A 22,790-nucleotide genomic window follows, 5' to 3' on the forward strand; every position below is an offset into this window, starting at 1 on the left:
TATTTACTTAAGTTAATGACATAATGAAAGTTAATCAATACTAACAAAATTGTATCAAATCTAAGAACTCAGTAATCTAGGTTTTGATAGTTAGATAACTCACAGCCTCTATTCCTAGGCCAATAAAGAAGTAATGCAACAGCTCAATGAATTTATTAAGTTTTTCACTGCACGATAGAATCTTCAAAAATCAAAGCAGATAATTTTTCCATTTTAAAACATATTTTTCCGTCTTCTGAAATATCACTGCTGTTGCGTCATTTCTTTTAATAGTTCCTCCATATCACAAACTTGTTTGTAGTTCAAACATGAACATCATTCAAAATGTGAACATTATAAATAAACACTTTGTAAATTAATTCTAGCCATAGAACTCAAAATTGAATATACAGGTTATTATTTTACTGGGTGAACTGACAGAACAAAAGGTATTCTCATTGGTCATAGGACATTTCAAGATTCAATCACCAATATTTCATATTAGTATTTCCAGAAAAGTCCACCTGTGAACTACCATTTTTGAAAAGCAGTTTTAGAGACGTGGCATAAATTCTATAATACACAGACCAGAAAGCAGACTGTCAGAAACTCATCAAAAGCAACAATCAAGATGCCCAAATGAACTTATAAATTTTTAGCCTCTGGCAATCAAGGAATTGGCTAGAAGACCAGTCCGGAATTTAATTCTGTAGCTAGAGATAGTTAAACAGTGTATTTTAACAGGCATAGTGAGGGATTACCTCCACCGAGGATGCATCGATGAGTGCAGTGCCAGGATCAGACACCTCACCTGTCGGATATGTTGTTAACTGAGGCTGTTGTGGCTGGGCATACATTAGCTCAGGTGAGGCAGTTTGCATAGTTGTGTAGATATAGGCAGGAGACCCAGTCATAGCCTGTGTTGGACTCTGTCAAAACATTAGAATACAGTCAATGCACATTTTCATTTTAATTATTCAACTTGTTTCCACTGATATACAACAATTTTGAAATAAAGTTACAAGATTGCAGATATAAATGTAAGTGACGAAAAATAAATGTGTGATAAAGACAAGCTTGGTGCAAAAAATTGTGATGCCCTATTTTCACATATTTTTTTCTGAATAAATTTATCTGTAAAATAAGTTTACTTACAACTACATGGACATGTACAAAATATAAAATGGACTTTTTCAAACCTGATTTAAAACAATGTTTTGACATGATTCTGATTCATAGTTAAGACCTTAGACATCTTGTTTCCAATGATTACAAAACTTAAAAAGAGTGTGTTTGACATATATATTAGTAGATAAACATTTTATTAGCCAATCTTGTGAATACATTTAAGTAGGGTCTTGAAACTTATTGTCTACATGACAAACATACACTGTATCTGCGGTGATCTAGTAATTTTTGCCGTTTTCCTTCAAAAGACTAAGTCTCTTCATTATATAGGAACAAATTTTCAATAAGGTTTTTGCCAATTTTCCAGGGTCAGATTTTCACCATTCTTTATGATGAGGAACAGGAATCCAGTGAACACCACACATTTCATGTCTCAAGGTTTGAAAAATTAAGGAACCTTAGTGAGCGTGCTCACATATCCCACACATCCCCATGTTGGATACTGAAGTAAATTTCTTCGTAAGAGAAATACATGTAGAAGGACCCAGATAAAAAAAAGGAATAAGAGTGTTTTTTTAGGCTTTAGACTTTTACCTTATAACAGACTTCTGTTACTCAGAATGGTAGTTTAAAATTCCAGAGTGTTATTTCTTCGAGTTTTAGTTGATTCCAAGTAAATATCATTTTAGCGGAACAAAACATACACTTGACCTTTAACTAATCACAGTGAATTTATATACCAAAAATTATGTCAGTATCTGCAAGTGTTTAGAAAAAAAGTTTGGAAAACTGAAGATGGACCGACGGGTCAGAAACATTATACCCTTCATTGCGTTGGGTATAAAAATGTTAGGGGGCCAAGTGGGCTCCCACAAATCAAAGTTAAGTAGCCTACATGAATATTTTGGGGGCAAAAGACTCACTAGCCAGGGGTCTGGATAAAGCTCAAGGGTATTCTTAATGAATGTAACATTTCAAGAATTAAATAATGTCCCATAGACAGCCAAAACTCAAGGTTGACTGTCAAATTCTTTTTGGAAGTCTATGAACACTGTATTAATGATGAATTAAATATAAGTGATTGCTCAATGATCATACACAAGGTGGCTACCTGCTCCACGCATGATCTATTCTGGAGCAATGCTGTTGTTTTTGGTGGACAGCCTCCTTCTTAAGTTCCAAAATTATCCTATTTAAAACCTGAACAGGTACTGAAAGTACTACAGACTATGTCTTTATCACAAATGCTAAGATCACCTTCCTTCATATCTTGTATTCATGTTTATCATCATAGATTTTGCCAATTATATCCTATGACATTTGTGTGGATGTTTCTAGATCTGTTTTTAAGACTTCTGCTTGTCTATTATCTGGACCTGAATAGCTTTGATTTGTTTCAATTAAGGCAAAAAAAAAAATGTCTTTTTCCTGCTATCCTTTTATGCATACTCTAGACATCTTATGGCCATTTTGGCTCAAGAACTGTTTAAGTCTAGATTGTTTTCCAATTAACTCAATGTAAAATGTTTTAAAAATTGAAATAATTTCCCGAACTACATATCCTATTTTGTTCTTGCTGGTAGCAGGAAACAAGACTATTACTTCTATTTTGCCTAATTCTCATGTCTTGAGCAGAAAACTTGTACCGGCATGCTTTGTTGGTTGTTGTTGTTTTTTTTTTGTTTTTTTTTTTAAATGCGCAAATCATCTTTTAATTTGTTCTTCAATTGTTTTCAGAACGTTCCCATTGTTGTCCTTCACCAAAAAAATATTTGTCAGCAGTCTAATATTGTCATACATGGCTTTGATATTATTTTGCTTAGCTGCATCTTAAGTAGTGTTTAAGATAAATTCCTTCTTAACCTGACCAGCACAATTTTTCACTTCCTTATCTGCTTCAGAGTATTGTCTGTGCTTTTCGCTTTGCTGTTCTGGTCTTGGTTTTAAGGGTGCAAGTAAAAGTATATAGAACTGATATATTTCCATCTAGTTTGTTGTATTTTAAGATGTAAATAAAAGCAGACTTTTTAACAACCAATACCATACTTCAACTACATTCCCTCTTTCAACTTTTATAATTACCTGAGGTGCCCATCTCCACTGTGCATTTGATGTAGCCCACTGTGGTGTTACCTGACAAAATACAAAATCAATGATGCAGATGGTGCAAACATTCAGAAATTCGGAACTTTGTGCATAAAAGGGGTCAGGGGACATTTCACTGAGTTATACATAATTGTAAATATAAATGGTAAAAAAAAAATAGAATTTTTTTTTTCTATCTGTAAGACCTGACATACAGGTACAGTAACCTCAATTTATCTATCTATTGCTGCATGGACAATGACAAGGCTCAGTGCAAGAGAACTGAAGTAAAGAGAAGGAGTTTCTTTTTCCAATCAAGTCTTCACAACTCACAACATAATGGTACTAAGGCCATCGAGTAACCCCATCATCAATAAAATGTTTCACTGGGTGCAGCTTGTTAGCACTGCAAAGGTTGAACCCTGAACAGTTTGGACAAGCATGGACACCATTTAAGCTTGATACAGCTCTGAATTTTGATTCCAATTAAATATTTGGCACAGGATAAGAATTTGTCCAGAATCAAATTGGCCCCATATTCATATATGCTTACAGTTACAACCCAAAAAAACAATCCCTAACTTCCTCTCGAGTTATGCATTCACTTGTAATCAAGTTCTTGTTCAGATATCATAAAATGCTTATTTCTGGCCCAAAATTCATACTGTTCCAGTGACAACCCCTAAAATCAATCCCACAATTCCTTTTGTATAATAACAACTCATGATACAATTTCTAAGAGATCCATTCACTAATAATCAAATTGTTACAACATCGCTTGTTTCTGGTCCTTAATCCTAAGGATTCAAATAACCAGTTTTCGAAATTGGGACCAGCCCACCTGCCAATGCTGGTAAAAACTGCTGTTTCCTGGTAGACATTTTGCTTCCTAGCCAATGTATCCTAAATAAAATTATTTTTGGATTAAGGGAAGGGGGCTTGTCTTAAATTTAGACGGCACAGACCGTGACAACCCAAAAAATGAATCACAACCTCCCTTTTGTGGTATGGCATCTTGTGGCATAATTTCATGAAGATCCATGCACTTGTACTAAAGTTATTGTCTGGAAACCAAATTGCCTATGGATGCCTCAAATGACATATTTCACAAAGTTCGAAGAATCTAGATGGGAATGGTGAAATTTCAATGTACACTAGCGTTGCCTACATGTTATACTCATTATTTAACCTTTCATGTCAGATAAAATTGTTATAGTAGTATAGATATTTGTTTTAAAAACAGCAGTTACAAATGGTAGCCTGCCTGCCAGCCCAAGACTGGCTATTGTTGGGCTGGGCTGGCTAATTTTAGCAAAAATTTATATAGCCATATTCATAGTAAATATATTGAAAAATTGTATTCAGGACTAGCTGGAATTTGAGTGAGTTTCCTACCCTGAAAACAGTGCATTGCAACTTACTGGCTGATATGCATACTGTGGTGACACATAAAAAGCTTGGGTAGCTGCTTGTGGTAACATCACAGTAGAATATGCCGCTGCTGCCTGTAAAAATAATAATTGAAATATTGTTATCAATGGATATTACATGTAAATGAACCTATTTAACCATAATATCACAACAGTTAAAAACAAGATGTTGCTAATTGGTGATACCCCTGCTTTACATCACAATATACACAAAATTCATGTACTTCCGGCAAAAAGAAAGATGTTATAATAGCACAAAAAAGGCATTAAATGATACATTCCTAAAGAAAGCTTAGTACAATATATCAGTAACCTCTAAATTATTATAAGAGAAAAATGCAACGAAAATTGTGTAAAATTTGTTTTCTACTAACAGAAAGTAGATGTCATACAAGTACAAAAACAAATCCAACCATACAACTATTATATCAGCATCCTAGGATTAATAGAAGAAAAAAAAACTTAACCTGTCTTTACAGAAGCTGAGTATTTTGTTACAAAAAATGAGTTATAACTATAGGTGTGAAAATATTAAGTTGTTCCTTTCCCTTAAAATTTTTTTGATAATTTTTCCAGGTGAAGCTCTGGGTATAAACAATCTCATTTTGATCCCTTATTTCCTAAAATTTCCCCTACATAGTTTTTAATATTGCTTGTGGACTTCTCTTATTTACCCCTACTACATCACCTGTGAAGGAATTTGTGCTTGGGGTACAGCAGGATACCCTCCCTCTTGAGACTGGAAGACAGCCAGGCCATTCTGGTATGTATAAGGTATACCATTTGTGTACATAACTGAACCAGCTGGAAGTGTTGGATCTACAAACCAATAAATTATTGTTGGTAGCAACATCAACTAACAACACTGAAAGTCCAAGTGATTTTATAATCCAGTTACTTCGTAGGTTGTTAAGTAATAAGATATATCACTTTACTTGCCAACTTAAGATGCTACATGTATATAGCATCACTAGTGAACATTTCAAGACAATTCACTACACCAATTCCAAATCAAATAAAATGTACAAGAGAAATTTGATGTTTGCTTTAAATCCAGATTTTGTTCTTAACCAATTGATGTATCATTTTATTGCCAATTCTTTCCAAAGATTTACAGTTGAAAATGTTTCAATCTCCTACATTCCCGACTTGAATAAATAATGTTTTATTGAAAAAAATGGGTAAATATGCAAGCAATTTGGCTTGTATATTAACAAGCAATTTATAATAATCAAAGCCATGTATAACAGCTTTTAATTCAATTACACCATATTAAAAGTAAAATTACCCTGAACTTTCATTAGTTTTAACTCAGCAATTAGAGATTTCGTTTACAAGCAAGGCCTTTTTTTCTGGATATTTTCCAACTGAATAATTGAAATTCCTCAAATTAAAAAAACACAACCCCCCAAAGGACTTGTAGAACACAGAATCACATATGATCATCAAAGTTCAAATCTGTGAACTGCATGTAGCACTTCCCAATAATCATATCTGAACTTCTTTTATCTCCAACAATTTGTATTCAACATTCACCAGATTGTAAAATCACTTGGTCTATATTTATGATAGCAATATGCAGATAATTTATAAACCATTTGAAACCAGTCATTAGTATCTCCACACTGTGCTGAATGAATCAGATGCAGTTTTCTTCAGATTTTTTGGGCACTGACCCCATTGATCAGATACATGTAACTGATTCCTTGTTTTTTTCTAGGATAAAATTGGAGAAATGATATTGGTGCCAAACTACAATTGTTCTGTAATGACCTTCGAGGGTTTGAAAATTAGCTCATTATGGTGATTGTTTTACCAGTAATGAAAGAGCTGTTGCCAAAACTTCCCTAGTTTCTGGTATTCTTGAAAACAGTCGGTTTGCTGAATAACAAATGCAGGGATTCCAAATAAAACTGCAAAGGTTTAGATATATGGCATAGTTTTACAGAGCCAATCAAAATAGCAGAAATTGCCGAAAAAGAAAATCAATGGTAAACATACAGTAAAAAAAAATAACTAACAGTAAAATTACCAATAATGGGGTAAACAGTAATTTATAAAATAGTAACTTTTTTCAATTCCCAGTGAAGAATTTTAATTTACATAAAAATATAACTCAAGACCAGGGATGATTTTACAAGGTCTACAAAGCAGAAATTGGCAAAATCGGAAGTAAATATACAGTAAAAATCCAGATATGAAATGGCAGAAATTCCATAAAAAGCAGAAAAAAAATCATCCCTGCAAGACATGTGTAGATCTTTCAAATACTGCTGTTCATGATATTGAATGCAAAACCAAATGTAAAAGATCTCAGTATAAGAAATTGGTCACATGTTACTAAAATACACCAAGAACACACTAATGACTGATTTTTTTTTATGGCAATAGTCTTCACCTAGAGCACTGAATCATGTAAAATAAAGCATTTTTGAAAAAGCATCCAAATTTACAGATCCACGCACAAATTACTCGAGCCTGGCTAAAATCTCATCTAATTCCAAGGCCATAAATGTTTATACTGTCATATTTAAATTGTTGCAGAACTTTAAAGGAATATCATTATTACATTTGAGTACATGGTGCCAAGGCATTGTATTTTTTTAACTTATAGTTAAGAAATTTCTAGGTGGAGACTATCAAGACAAAACTCTAGTGATGTGTTGTTACGCTATAAAGGTCAGGTGTCCAACATCATGCCAACGCTGCTATAAACAACAATATGAACAAGGATTATATCATTACGTAAAAACATGGGAGATAACCAACAATTTTTAAAATGCAGTCAACCGCCATTTATAAAGAAAACTGTGTCTCTCAACTACTTTATTATAGCGCTTTCCCCAGTTTCAAAATCAAACAGAACCATAAGATGAATTAAACCAAAAAATAAATGTGAACAGAAAGAACATAAATGTATATTGATTTGCAGTGTGGACACTCTTGACAAAGTTTTCTGACAAAGTTTGACAACACATCAAATCAAGACAATTTCTTTTATCTTGAAAAATAAATTAAGCACTTAAAGAACAAAAATTTTAGACATAACAAGTGAATGTTTTGTCAAAGGTCAGAATTCTTTATCAAACTCTGAATCCTGCATTTAAAAAAAGATGTAATTAACCGAATTTGTTAAAGCTACATGGTATAAGCCAAAGCATTTTATACTTTTTTGTACCTGGGAAAATCGTTTTAATTCAGAATAATTTAAAACTAATTCAATTTGACAGTGCACCCTGCATGCCAAAAAAACTGCAAAAAAAGAAAAAAAACGGTAGTGTTTTGTGTGTATAGAAACAAAACAAATGAACATCAGTCAGCAGGCGTAGAACTTCAGGCATCAACTACCTTTAGAAGGATCTTTAGAGGCTGTCATCAAGCTGAAGAGAAATTGAGATACCTAAGATAGCACCACTAGTGATTGGGATTAAAAGGGGCAATGAGTCATTTATAACAATCAAGCTGAAAATGACCCACCAGAATTTTTACAAAGAATGTTGAAGTATGACAAAGAATGGCCTATAGAAACTATAATTATCATCAAAACTCATTCTTAAAATTTTAATCCCAATTACTGCAGCATATGCCTAAAGTTTTCTCTTTCAGTGTTTACAACTTGTAAAGATGTTTTACAAATAAGTACAATGCATTCTCCCCAGACAATTAAAGGACTGTGCTCTCAACACTATGATTTTAGCTCAGTGCTCTGCAGCACTATAATTTCAACACTACTTAGCAGCATTATGATTTGCGCATCCTGCTCTACTAAAAAAATTAACTATTATTGGAAAATTATGTCTATGGTTGATGTTCTTCAAAATTTGGTATTAACTGTGAGAGTGGGGAACATGTGTATGAAATAGATATGGAAGTGTCAAGTAGAGATTCTAATGTAACTTTAAACTGTATACAATAGACCTAGCAGTTCTCATTATTAACTTGCATTATCAGAAAACTTTACATTAAAACCTTTACAAGAAATTTCGAAGTTTGTAGCCCATAACTGTGGAGCATATACATGAAACATACATGGAATTGTGATGTTGTGATTTTTTTTTTTTTAATTTAAAGGGAATTAATAAATGTGTTCAGGGTTCATAAAAGTGTCATTCATGTTGTATTGGATATTTTTCTAACATTTCTTTTAGCTCATATATTTTATGAAATATTGGTGTTAGAAGGGTTAAACCAAGTGAGGGTTTCAATGAATCGTCTTCATCACTATGAAGGCATTTAGGTAAAAAATTGTGTGAATCAGTGTTTTACTGGTAAAATCTCAAGAATAGAAGAAACACTTAACATTGACCTAGAAAATATACATGAAAGCACAAGTATGTACATGTACACGTGATGCACTACATATCAATAATACAGTGTATAATAGGAGCAAGGGATTTCACTATATTTCTTCCTTATCACTCTTTAATGAATATTCTACTGTAGTAAACACACATATACTTAAACAAGTACATTGAATAATCATGAACTGATCAATATTATAGTCTACACTTCTTCATGATTTTTGGTCAAGTAAACTAACCAAACAAAATACATGATAGGAAGAACTAAATATATAAGGACACACATTGCAGCACATAAAATAACAGTGAAAAATGTTTGAGGATATCAATTAGCCTTCGATACAAGACCAACAAAAAAAAGACGGACATTTACAAATCAAGTCTGTGACTGGATCTTCCTCAAGATTTTTGTTTTGGTAAACCCCATCAGCAAATGGGTTGCTTAACTTCATCCAACCTTACAGTTCAATACTTATCTTGATTAAAATAAAAGAAAATTAAAGTAGACATTGCCCAAACAGGACTAATACCCTGCAGGATGTTGAACCCTGTACATTTAGGGACCAATATGGACAAAGTTTCATAAATACATGTATACTGCAAGCTATTTAGAAAATAGTATGAACAGACAGGGTGAATCCTATTATCCTATAACCTCCCTGTTTTTTTTTAACAGAATATCTAGGACATCTCCGTGCCTATTTAAACAGTTCTACCTACATTTTATCCATAATAAATGTTCAAGCAAAGAATACCTTTGCCAATTTTCTTAATTATTTCAATTCACACTAAGAACTGACAAAAAATCAAACCATAACAAAAGCTACCAGATTGATGTGTTAAATCTGCTATTTTCATCAAGACAATAAACCCATCATAGGTAATCATCTTCATTCTATTTATAGCACTGTTACCACTGAGGTGTAATTACCATGCAAGCATTGACTGTCATGTGGTGATGTTATTGTGATAGATACACAATCTGATAAAATACTTACCAAAAGCTCTTGGTATTATCTGAAAATTGAAAATACATAAAAGAATTTACTTCAAAAGTTTGGAGATTTTATCAGAAGAATATAACCCACACGCACACTAGCAAAAGTTAGCAGGAACTGTTAAAAAAAACCCACAAATCTCCCTCCTAATTTATAATAAATGTGATAAAATTTTGCGTCAATTAACTATATGTGAATCGATGTCAGAAGAAAATCAGAAATTTTTAATCATTACAATGATGGGCCAATCACCAATCTCTAATGGTCATTCTTTAACTATGAAAAGTTGATTTAAAAAAACATTTTAAAAGTCAAACAGGACATTGAAAACCACTACCTTTGAAGGGTAATGGAAAAATTGCTCAAACTTTTCTTCCATAATAATTCCTAGTTAATTGCCTTAAAAATTGACATTAACAACTTAATGTATTGTGTTATAGTACTCACCACTGCTTCCTGTTCTAAACTGACTTGTTTGCGTATTGCTGGGCCAATGTTAAGCTTCCTCTCTCTGAATACTAAGTTCTCAGACTACAAGCAATACCAGAACAGTTGAATTTAAAACATAGAAAATTGATTGTTAAATGTCATGCATGCTAACAGGGCACTAGCCAAAAATAGCCATCTTACTTATGACAGATCAACTGTTCAGTTGGATATAAATTGTTACAAAACATTACAGAGATCCTTATTTCTGGTTTATTAAGTAGTAATCTTTTCAAGAATCATGCAAATTCTGTAAAATGTGATTCTGTAGTACATTCTTTTTAATTTTGTATCTCCTAAGAACAGGGGTTATGTGAAAAGCCACATGTTAATTCATGTTTACTTTTAACATTTAAAAAAATATCAAAATTAAGGAATGGAGGCTTTCCAACCATGAATCACATTACATAATGTATGATTCTTAGCTGAAGCACTACTTAAAACCTTTACAGAATAAGTAGATGTATACACTTTACCTGTCAAACCAAGGATAACTTGGTTTTTTTTTTCAAAAAGGAGCATTTGAATTGTGACCATACTTTGACCTTGTAAATAAAATCTATTCGGACATATAATAATGAAGTGTTCAATATTATGTTCCTAAGAAAATACAGACCTGGTTTTTGATAGCAATTAATTAGTTACAATAAAACAAAATCAATTATGTCTTTCATAAAAAAGACCCACCAAAAAACAAATCTAAGCATTGTTTAGACACATGACTATGGTTACCTCTTTTTTTATAATCCTATCAGCATCTTCTTGGTTCTCAAAGGTAATGAATCCATACCTGAAATGAAATTCCCTGAACAATTGCTCAATGTACTTGTACCGTATGTCAAGATGATATAGGTTTAACTTTGGGCCAGAGAAAAAAAAACATGTCTGTTTAAAGTTACCCTACCTACCCTAGCAAATGTTAATGGTAATTTTTATGAAATGCTGCTTAACTGTAAATTTTTAGTTGAGCCATATTAAGGTCAAGAAATCCTCCCATAAGTGTCTATATAAAATAATTTAAAAAAAATAAAATGATTTCACCTACTTACCTACCCTATTTTTTCTTCCAGTGTAACCTTAAACAGACATATATTTTTTCTTGGCCTTAGATGAAATATTTTAACTACCTTTCCTAACATTTGCAATGGTTTTTTTTAATTATACAATCAGTTTATTCATGTTGCAACTTAAAATAATTTTCATAGACATTTCCATAGGAAAATGCAAATTGAGGACATCTGAGTATGATGCTAAAGGTTGTCTTATTGCCCGAGACAAGTGAAACCACCCTTCAGACAAGTAAAAATTAGACTATATCTACCCATAGGACAACCAAATCTTGTTCATTTTTCAACATTTCCTTACTGAAAGACAACCTACACTTCAATTTGGGCAAGTAGAATCAACTTGCCCAACAGAACAAGGCTCATCAAATATTAACCTCATACGCTGGACATATTTTAGATGTTTTGTTATTATTCCTTTTTAAGCAACTGAATTTACTAGAACAATGAAAAATAATCCACAATCAGTCATGGCATCGTAAAAAACTATTATCAATTTTAAGAACTTATATATTGTATTTTTTGTCAGTTCCATATTAAGGGTTTGATTGATTGATTGATTGTTGGGGTTAAAGGCCCAAGCAGCAATATTTCAGCTATATTCAGGCGACTATGGGTTTGATGTTAACATTTCACTTTCCCTATCTCTCAGAAAACTAATCAACAAGAATGTAGATTTACATGTATTTAAGGTGTAAGTTTTCAAAATTTTCACATAATTTTGTATATTATTCATTTACACCCATTATTAATTAATTCCTAGATTTTGACATAATCTCATATTCATCAGTTAGACTTGAATCTGTACCAAACACATGAGAAATAATAGCCTGCAGTCATGGCGAAATTCGTCGGACCACTGGACATGACCACTACTTTTAGACGTCGGTCCGGTAAAATTTGCATGATTTCCAGACCAGATGTCCCAACTTGCCCAAAATGAGAAATGTACATATTATTTCACTAGCCCAAATTAATTTTTACTAGCCCCCGGCTTCGGGCTAGTGGCTAAAGGTGAGCACTGTTCACTGTATGCATATTGTAAATTTCTTACCCTTTAGAAACCCCTGCCCGATCAGCAATTATCTTGGAATCCTTCACTGCTCCATAACCACAGAAAAAACTTTTCAATTCTTCTTCTGTTGTCTGATATGATAAAAGTTTTAAAAAATTACGTTTCATGCGACAAAATCTTACTCAATTTCTATCAGACCAGTTAGGTTGCACTCACTGTTATGCTCGTACAGGAAGTAAATATCGAGAGAGCAACAAATTTCACTTACAATAGATGGCTTATCTACATGAAGCCACACATGAAATCTGAAATCAATCCTTTATTGGAAGTAGAGTTTTATGTGACGAAATTTTTTTGTGTCATTCAAAGGCAGATAAGGATATTCAAATATACAACTCACTCATTCGTGAAGTAGGGGAGGGGTATAATAATTGCAGTCATTTTAGCACATAAAGAGTATCACATTCAAGTTTAAATGGGGCACAGGAATTTATAAAATAAAATGTATTATTTTCAAGCCAAAAAATGTGCCATTTTATGATAAGAGTCCAAAGCACTGACTTGCATGAATTTATATATGTATAAGAATTAAATTTTAATCAATAATATTTAGTCATATTTTGTTGAAGTTATATGCAATGGACAAAAAAAAAATTCTGTCAACAAATAAACAAAAATTGTGATTTATAAGTTATCTCAATTGAGTAGTCAGAGTTGGGATGACCACTGTCCAGTTGTGTGACAGACAGATGGACAAGACCAAAACAATGTCCCATTACCATAGGGGAAAAGGGTTGGGGTGTTATTAAGTTGCCAATATATGCATGCGACTTGCATTATTATATATTACTACTTCACATTATGCTTCTGATCAGTGCCATGTTTACCCCCATATCTTCATAGTTCTAGCTTCATACAAGATCAAAATGTATCCCTTAAAAGTCATACAAATGTGTTCTATGTGTGGTTTTTTTGCCTGTATGAGAACAGGAAGTTTACATTAAAAGATGACATGGTCAGTTGGAATTGAACATTACCCAATTTCCAATTCAGACAAAGAAGCTCGTTACTTATATAGGTCATATACATTAGCAGGGCCCAATTTCTATAAATAGTCATTGCCAATTGTTGAATCAGGTTCCTAATCTGGCTCCCTGGTCAGAATCTAGAGCGACCCAAAGTTGCCAAAAATATGAGAGAAACTTGTGGAACGAAAACATTACCAGAACTTCCTGGTAATCAGTTAATTGTTTTCATTGAAAAACATTCTTGTCATCACAATTACGAAAGAGTAAACCAAGGGAACCAAGATTCTACTCTAGTGGATATCGCAATCATGCCTATTCGGATGTTGAAAGCAAGCCAAAATCAGTGGCATACAATATTTGAAGATCAGCAACTTTGAATACTTCAGTCTTTAACATGTTATTAGGTAAATCCCAGTTGCGACGAAATGCAACTGATCTTCATTTGGTCAGACAGAAATTTGCACACTTACAAGTATTTATTTATATTTTCCCAAGTCTGATACCCATCTGCTTTGTAAATAGCATTCATATACAGTATATGCAGATAACAGAAACACGATACACATGTACTACATACCAAATCAGCAATCAATGGGTTAATCCACAAGTCCCACAGGTCAGACTACATGTATAAAAATAAACATGTGTGTTTACCTGAACTCCAAACCACCAACATTGTTTTAGAAATTTTTTTTATTTTTGGTTAATTTGGAAAGGGACACTCCAAATAAAGATTAGTTTTACCACAACTCTTATGAATGCTTTCCAATTTAACAAATTCTTTCTGAAATTCAAGCTGTCTACTTGCAAAAGGGAAGAGGAACATTGTTATTAACAACTTTCTCACTACTGGTCCATTTTCCACTCTTCACAGTCCACTATTCTCCTCCATAGTGACTCAACCAAATTAAAATAGAGATACAATGGCTACATTTCAATACTTTCCTTTCATTTTTTCTGTATATACAGCTCTTAAACTTCATTAAATATATTTTGTCCTGTAAGCACAAGAATAAAACAACAAGCATATTTTGAAATGTTGACTCCACTCACGCTATCCTCATTATGAACAGTGGAAAAACTAGAAATCATCGAGATGGAATCCATCTCTGTGAGCTCCACCATGGCAATTTCCCCATACATGGGTCATTCTCAAAAAATGTGCAATTGTGTTGTCCCTGTGGGCTAGTGGATGGAAATTATTTAATAAATATACAAAATCTATGTTTTCTGATGTGTTCTGGCCTGAAGATGGGGAAAAATATATGAATCATAACATTATATGGTAAAAAAAAATTCCACCCTGATAAGTAGGCATTTGTTGCTGTTTTTTGCATGTCCCTGGCCCACTTTTCAATTTTTATGATGGTCTAGGAATTTAAAAATGCATCAAATATTACACAAAAAGCCAATAATTTAGCATGTTGATATGTAAATTTGATTTTGTAACATCCAAAAATGCATATATCTAATAAAGCTGATTTTTTTTTGCCATCGGAACATGCCTTTTTTTTGTCTTTGGTATAACACCAAAGATAAGTCAGGGGCATGGCTTGTCTTGCTTTGAATAATAACTCAAAAAATAGTTTTTCCCCTTCTCCATAATCCAACATAATCAAATTGCAGACATTGTTTTGCAGCAGCAATGTTAAAATGATTTGAAATCAAAATATGTGAGTACAAATGACTGCGCAATTTTATTTTATGGTCTTTGGTATAACATTGATATACAGTCCATAAAAAACTAAATTTATTAATTCTTATTACTGAAATATCACAGTAAGTGATAGCAAATTGATGACTTGCGATTTATTTATGAAGGGTCCAGTTATTTAAATATTGAATGAAAATTATCTTACGTTTGTCCAGGGTATAACAGTCCTTGGTGTAACAAGAAAAATCTTACTCAGGCCAACATTCATTTAATGTTTTACAGGACCACTGACTCTATTTTAGCCAAAAATAAAATAAAAATAGAAGTACATGAATGTCGTTTTATTTTTGTAAATCCCGCAGACTCCAGGAATATTTGCGAGAAAATCCCATGCTAAAAATAAAAGAAAATAGATCGCAAGTTTTCATTGGACGAGTAAAAATGAAGCGACCAATCAGCGATAGTTTTATTATAGTAAGTTATTGGAAGCCCTCTGCATTTAACATTAGTTAATGAAAAACACTGAAAGTCAATGGCCGACCACAACAACAATGCCTTCGAGGGTCGGCCTACAATTATTTCAAACCCAATTATTATTGGGGAATACAGGAAGGTGAATCTTTCTGTATCTGTCAACGAAATAATTGATGAGATTGTTCATGAGAAAGCTGTGGTTGTCATAACAAAGGTGTCATGCCATGGTCCCACTAACATTTTTATCATGCAAACAGCTTCAGGTACGAGATCACAATTAATTCCCCTTGACTTTTCATTGTATACGAATATAGTTCCTTTTTTTTTTGTGTTTCTTCCTGATTTTTTTTCTTTGCCTGTCATAAACTTTATTGCTTAGTATTAACTGCAGAAATGTAGGGCAAGGATCAAATTTACAAAGGATTTTTTTTCATTCTGTTATTGTATGTGGAAGTTGTGATTTAGTCCTATGAAAGAAGGTCAAAATTTAGGACCTTTGGCAGTGGTCACTTTTCATGTCCACGGGGTCTCTGAAGCAAAGTTGGTAGAAATAAAAAATGATGGTGAATTTTTCTGGCACTCTTATAGAAATCTGCTTTTACATGTTTCCATATTGGTGAAGTTTGAATGAGTTTGAAGAGGTGGAATTTTTTTTATATGTCAAGATGGGTCTGTTGAAATGCACTACGAAATTAATTGTGTCCTCGTACTTTCACAAGGATTAATATATGTTAATTATGAAATAAATGCTTATTAACCAAACAACGTTATCATACACTGCCCAACACACCAGTGGGCAATATTAGCCTTAACATTATTTCTAAATCTCAACATATCTTGTAACACAGTAAAAACGTTCTGCACATAAATTATTTACATTTTTCAAAGCAAGAACATTCCACCTCCACAACTGATACTGATGTAACCAACTATTTCAATACCAACTGCCAATTCAAAATAATCATCTTGTCTAGAAAACGATCCTATCTAACCACCAAGAGATAAGATTGTCCTCTATGGATAAATTAATTAAAAGGAATCACATTCATATACTGTACTGGGTAAACATCTTGCCTATAATTACCATTTTATCTGGCTTGGACAGCTGATGATCACTGTTATTCCTTGTGAATACAGTATCAATCAGTATTAATAATTGAAGAAGTGAAACTTAGATCAAAATTGGGTATCAAAAGGTTTTACTTTTCGCACATTTAAAATATAGCAAAAAAAAAAAATGATAAAAATGAAAAACAATTACTTTTATTTTTATTTTTTTCATCGACTCGCCAAGATTTTGAATTTTATTTTTATTTTTATTTGCTCCCCTCGACCCAATTTTTTAAAAAAAATTCTCCTAAAACAGATTATAAAAAAAAGTTGGCCTCATAGGACTAAATACATTAGACGAAAGACTTTTTGTAAATTATTATATATTTAAAGATGGAAAATGAAATGTACAAAGAAACAATATTTTATAATAGATAACACCAAACAAATTGAAAAACTTAAGCTGCTACAGTAATTGTAAATTATTTTAGTTTGTGTTTTATGTAAAACAATTATTTTGTTTGTCCATGGACATTTATGCAGTACTAATCCATTTAATCATTAAGTTTATATTTTTCAAAGTAATTATATTTTTATCAATTTACACATTTCTTATTTAAGAATCAAATATTCTTAACACTATCTCAGGAGTACTTTCTATGAAAAATGGTTCTGCAAAATTTGTGTTGCACCAAAGACAAAATGCGTTACATCAAAGACAATTATTTTGTTATTCCATGGACATTAATGCATTCATGATTCATTTTATTTGTGATATAGTTTATCTTGAAGAAAACAACTAAAATTTTGATCAATTAACTTCTGAATTGCAAATTGAAATTCATTACACTATTTACAGGATTCCTTTTGACAGAAAAGGGTTTTGCACTATTTATGTTCTACCGAAAAAGACGACATTTGTTACACAAAAGACATTTATTATGTTATGCCATGGACATTTATGTATTAATGATGTATTTTATTTTATTTTCTAGATGAAATTTGGATTTCAGTGTGCGTTTTGGTTTTTGCTTCCCCTATCTAAATTGATTGGTATTCAATTGGAATGCCAAGAAGTTCTACAGTGTTTGATAGGCGGAAAATATTCTTGAAAATTGTCCTTCATATAACAAATTTCTTCACGGTATAACATCCGGTAAAAAGTTCAATAATTGCATGATAAAACATTTCTTTTTAAAATGATTGTTACTGTATTGATGCTTCACAATAACATGATGGTGCCATAACAGAAATTCACAGAATATTTTAAAAATGGCATTATTCTGGAGATTTTGCATGGTTGATTTCAGCTGCATTTCGCACCTGGATATGAAAAAGACCAATAGCAAAAATCATGAAGCTTTGATATATTTTTTTTCCTACTTTTGAACCCACATTACATTGTCAACTTTCTGTTTAAAAACGGTCTATATGACTTATTCCTTTCTTATAATGACTAAAACAATCTGTGTTATACCAAAGACATTTGCTGATGAATTTAAACACACATCTTAACCCTTGTCGTCCTACACCCAGACCTGTTTGGGATTGGACCCTGTTCCACTTTATCGGTTCAGGTAGTGTAAATCTGAGTATAGGAAAGTGCAATTTGTATCCATCTGCAAGGAGCGTGACTGTGCTTTAAAATGAGGCTATCTGATAAAGAGTTAATAAATAATGACTTGAAAGCTAAAAGAAGAGGTCATGAGTTTCCGGTCGAAAAAAATGAGATTTTTTGGAGGGTAGGGTTCATTTCTCAGACCCTCACCAGAGCAAAATTATTCTGTAATACTTTATTTCGCCTGGAAACTAAATAAGAATGATTTCTGTCACCACCATTTCGATGTCAACCCCTTGTATTGACTATTTCCGGTTTATGGACAGAGGCCAAAAATTGGAAAAAATACTCATTTTTTTCACACGAATGACCCTTCAGGGTGCTCCTGACCCCCACTCGTGACTGTAACACACTTTATTTGGCTTTAGTAGCCTTCACGGTCTTCAGGCTGTAGGATGAATGTGCTTTGGTTCCCGATTTGTTCCCTTTGAACCCAACAGGTAGCAAATAATGACCAGAAATGGACAAAAATGACCATTTTCAAGTGACAGACCCATTTTTATGCATTGGAGCACCCACCCTCCTACCAGCTCCTCACCCCATCCACTCCACCCCATGATCACCCACCTATAACTTATATATAACAATCAGCATCAGTACCATTGTGCAACTAATTTGCATATAATTTGCATGTTTGCGAAATATCAAAATCTAGACTTTCGTTCAGAAATGCGCAACACAACAAGGGTTAACTTTTGACGGATTTGTACTCAACTTACTGTGGAAATATTTTGGACGATGAATATTTGGAATCCACAGTCCAAAAAAAACCTAGAACCATTCGTTTTTGCAAAATTATTTTCTTTCCAAACACCAACCCAGGAATTGCACATATTTTGAGAATGACCCATGTATGAATTTGATTTAGGTGATCAACCCACATGCCAAATATCAAAAGTCCACATCATAAGACAAAATTTACAGCCTGGATGAGTTTGTCAACGAAAAACAGGAATTTAACCTTGAGGTCAAAGTTTAAGGTCATTAACCACTATACATGAAACATGATACATCATCTTTAGACAATCAAACTACATACCAAATATCAAAAGCCCACAAGATAAAAAAGTTGCAGCACAGACAAGAGTTTGTTACTGAAAAAAAAATGGGTTTGACCTTGGGGTCAACGTTCGAAGTCATAAACCACTAACCATGGTACACAACACATCATGTTTATGTGATCTACCCACATGCCAAATGTCAAAAGCCCACACTGAAAGACAAAAAAGTTGCAGCCTGGATACAAGTTTTTCACACACACAAAAAAAAACAAAACAAATTTGACCTTGAGGTCATTAGCCTAAATCCATGGAACACGACACATCATCTTTACAACACATCATTTTTACGTGATCTACCGACATGCCATATACCAAAAGCCTACATCGAAAGACAAAAGAAGTTACAGCCCGGACAGGATTTTAAACCCTGGGTACACATCTGTGGTTTAACTGGTACATTTATAATTCATTTCCCCCTTCCCCACTGGTTTATTATATTGAGCCTGAATAACAGATAAAGCAAATTTAACATAATGATGTACATTTTCTATACTTACATTAGCAGCTATCCCACCAACAAAAATCCTGTTTGGTATTACAGTTCCATACTTGGGAGCATGGTTGCCACTCAGTGGAGTTGTTGATGGAGTCACACAAGGTGATATGTCTGCTGATGTTGACTGAAATACAATTGTGACACACTTTAGTGTACATGTATATTGCAGGTACAAAAAATGTACATGAACTACACAAATAAATCTTGTCAAGTGATTTCATAACTTTCTAAAAATACACACCCATTGAATCAGAACTCTAACAGTAAGAGGGAAACAGCAAATTAAAATAGTCATTAGGCTTCAATTAAATTATAAAAAAAATTATGACTAGAAAGACAGTTACATTTTTTGTACCTCACTATATGATATGTATCATTTTACTTCCAAACCATACTATTACAGCAATTGGGAAGGATTTTTTTATGATGGAACAATGGCTTCATCTTTGAATGATTCATGGGGCCAAGTCAATTTTTATGGGGCACTGACAAATTTTAAAGGGCCATTTGATTTTCTACCAGTTACTTTACAAAAATTTAAATGTGTAAATCTTGCAGAACAGGGACATGAATACAACTTTTGTGGTCACCAATAATTTGATGTCTGCATAGATGTTTCAAAAGTGGTACATCAGGATGTAAAAATATTTTTTGCCGTATTTGATGCACAATATGCAATACATATATATCGCAGACTTAATACCATATTTTCAAGTCAAAATTTAAATCTCAGAAAGGCTAACATCCAGGACCCAGACCCCTTGCCAAATTTATTAGGTACATGTACCTCCTACTTTCTGCAAAGTACCTCCTACTGAAAAATTAATGAAACCCCTGTATGGTGTATGAAATTGACACTTTGCAAGAGTTACTGTCCTTAATTCAGTTTGATTTGGTTGTTTTCAGTGGGAGATGAATGCAAGGTTTTTTTAAAAGCAGAGATATGAATATAAAGAAGACTACTGTTATGTAAAAAAGTAGCATACACTACGTCTAAAGACTATTTTGACGATTCCCTTTTCCCTCGGTGGGAGTGGGCAATGGTGAACAATTTGTGTCCACCCTTGGACACGTTCCCACCGGCCCACGGTGGACACGTGGTTAGTCGCTGTCCACGTTGCCCACACAATCTGGTGATCAATTTTAAGTCTTGCTTCGTTCTAACAGGAATCGGAGTTAAAAACTCATTCTTACATAATAATTACTACGGTCCTGTAGTATTATAAGAAGCGTATCTAATTGTATGAACTAATTCAGAAATACTGAATAGTTCAACATAACTTATATGAACTTGGGAACAACAAATAATCTTGTAAGATGAATTCTGAGAAAAATACTTTAACGACGATGTGATGGAAATAGTACACCCTCCTTTTGCTTATAATACTTAAAATTCTTAGAGAAAATCAACTAAGATTGGATGTGCAGTCCCTCTGAAAGATGAATCTATTTACAACAGCATCCCCTTTTACGGCACTGCATTATTTTGCTATGAATTTCTCACGGTGGCTAAAGATGCAGGTGTTCTATCTCCGACCTTTAATTGACAGGTAATCAATTAAATAAAATGTCAAGGGTGTGGTTTTAAGCAAAGATGCAGTAACGTTGATTGTCAGGTAATAAATTATAGGAATATTGAAAGTGTGGTTTAAAGTATTGTGAAATGAAACTGGACAGTTAACGGGGCGGGGCGCATATTAGCTAACCACACTTACATGTACCTTCATGTAGGTGATTTAATCATGACTGGAACTTTGTGCATGTGTGTACTTAGATTGAGGAGAAATAATAATTAATTTTTCTTTTTGTCATCAACCGTAAAGAAAATAAACAAGATATACGATGAGTGCAACCTTCATGAAATTCGAAAATAAAATCGAAACGACTGTGGGCTGGTGTTACGAATTTTAAATATGTTAAAATTTGAATAATACTCTCTACTATGATTAATTTAATATGTATCCATAAGGCAAAATAACGCAAAAATACGAAATTTTCAAACTCAATTTTGTCCCGTTTTAGTATTGAAATATATTGGAGATTTTCAGAAAAAGGACCTACTAAGTCAGCACACCAGTGTAAATAAAGATACCAATTAGTTTATTTTATTTATAGTTAGTCGTAAATTCATACTAGAAGAATTTATTTTTTTTTATCAGATTATATATATCTTGGGGATTCTAACACTATTATATAAGGAATTTTTAATGGCGAAATTTTGATTAAAATATATAATTTTGGATGTCCCTAATATGCTTCTGTAATCATAAAACATTAAATTTGATTTCTTTTATTCTTAAATCTAAATATTATTAAACAATTCCTTCTCGTTAATTGACAGTTAATCCACCACTTCCTGTATATTGGCTGAGTGTGACACGCTCAGGTATTAAGTAGTGACATTACACGGATAATACTGATTTGACTAAGTTATCATTGTAAACACATTGATTAATTTTATTTCTAGGTGGCTATGATATGAAAATAACTAATACTTTACAAGATTATTATGTTTAGTAAAAAGAAAAAAATACTTGTATTGAGCATGATTTTACAAGAACACTGAATTATGGAAATAAAAATACGATTGCCCTTGTGTCATTCACCTATTTGTATATTCATAAACTAACAATGGATATTTTGAAAATGAAAGTAATAATGTTTTTATGAGATTCCAAAATAAAACACTTTAAAAGAAATCCATTTTTGAAGTGCATTTTGATTAATAACTTGATATGGGATGATTTTCGGGAATTACAAGTAAATTAATTTTAATTAAAAAGTCTGACTCATAAAATGAAAGTCATGATTTAACGTCAACAGTATGAAAAAGTTAAGAAAGCATAATTTTACATTTCTGTATGTTTCTTAAAGTTATTTTTTGAATGACGGTGTTGAATTTTAGATACTTTCAAGTATTATT

At 32.7% G+C, this 22,790-nt stretch overlaps 1 protein-coding gene across 4 annotated transcripts in view; it reads right to left on the reverse strand.

The window, feature by feature from the left end:
- Positions 1-22,790, reverse strand: part of LOC148603608 (protein boule-like) — a 32,128-nt gene that overhangs the window by 6,994 nt on the left and 2,344 nt on the right. For 2 of the 4 annotated variants that reach the window (XM_088551263.1, XM_088551264.1), the window contains exons 2-10: positions 19,869-19,991; positions 12,526-12,617; positions 11,140-11,197; positions 10,369-10,452; positions 9,922-9,940; positions 5,311-5,441; positions 4,614-4,697; positions 3,190-3,240; positions 741-908 (exon numbers count right to left, since the gene is read on the reverse strand). In XM_088551263.1, coding sequence (XP_088407389.1) covers positions 741-908; positions 3,190-3,240; positions 4,614-4,697; positions 5,311-5,441; positions 9,922-9,940; positions 10,369-10,452; positions 11,140-11,197; positions 12,526-12,617; positions 19,869-19,991 — 810 coding nt within the window. The remainder of the gene's footprint in view (positions 1-740; positions 909-3,189; positions 3,241-4,613; positions 4,698-5,310; positions 5,442-9,921; positions 9,941-10,368; positions 10,453-11,139; positions 11,198-12,525; positions 12,618-19,868; positions 19,992-22,790) is intronic. The other 2 variants (XM_088551266.1, XM_088551265.1) reach the window with 1 other exon arrangement.

This window comes from Perna viridis, chromosome 11 (assembly GCF_037379345.1).
Source record: "Perna viridis isolate PV_CMFRI_1.1 ecotype Kerala chromosome 11, ASM3737934v1, whole genome shotgun sequence".
In the NCBI taxonomy this organism is placed as follows: domain Eukaryota; kingdom Metazoa; phylum Mollusca; class Bivalvia; order Mytilida; family Mytilidae; genus Perna; species Perna viridis.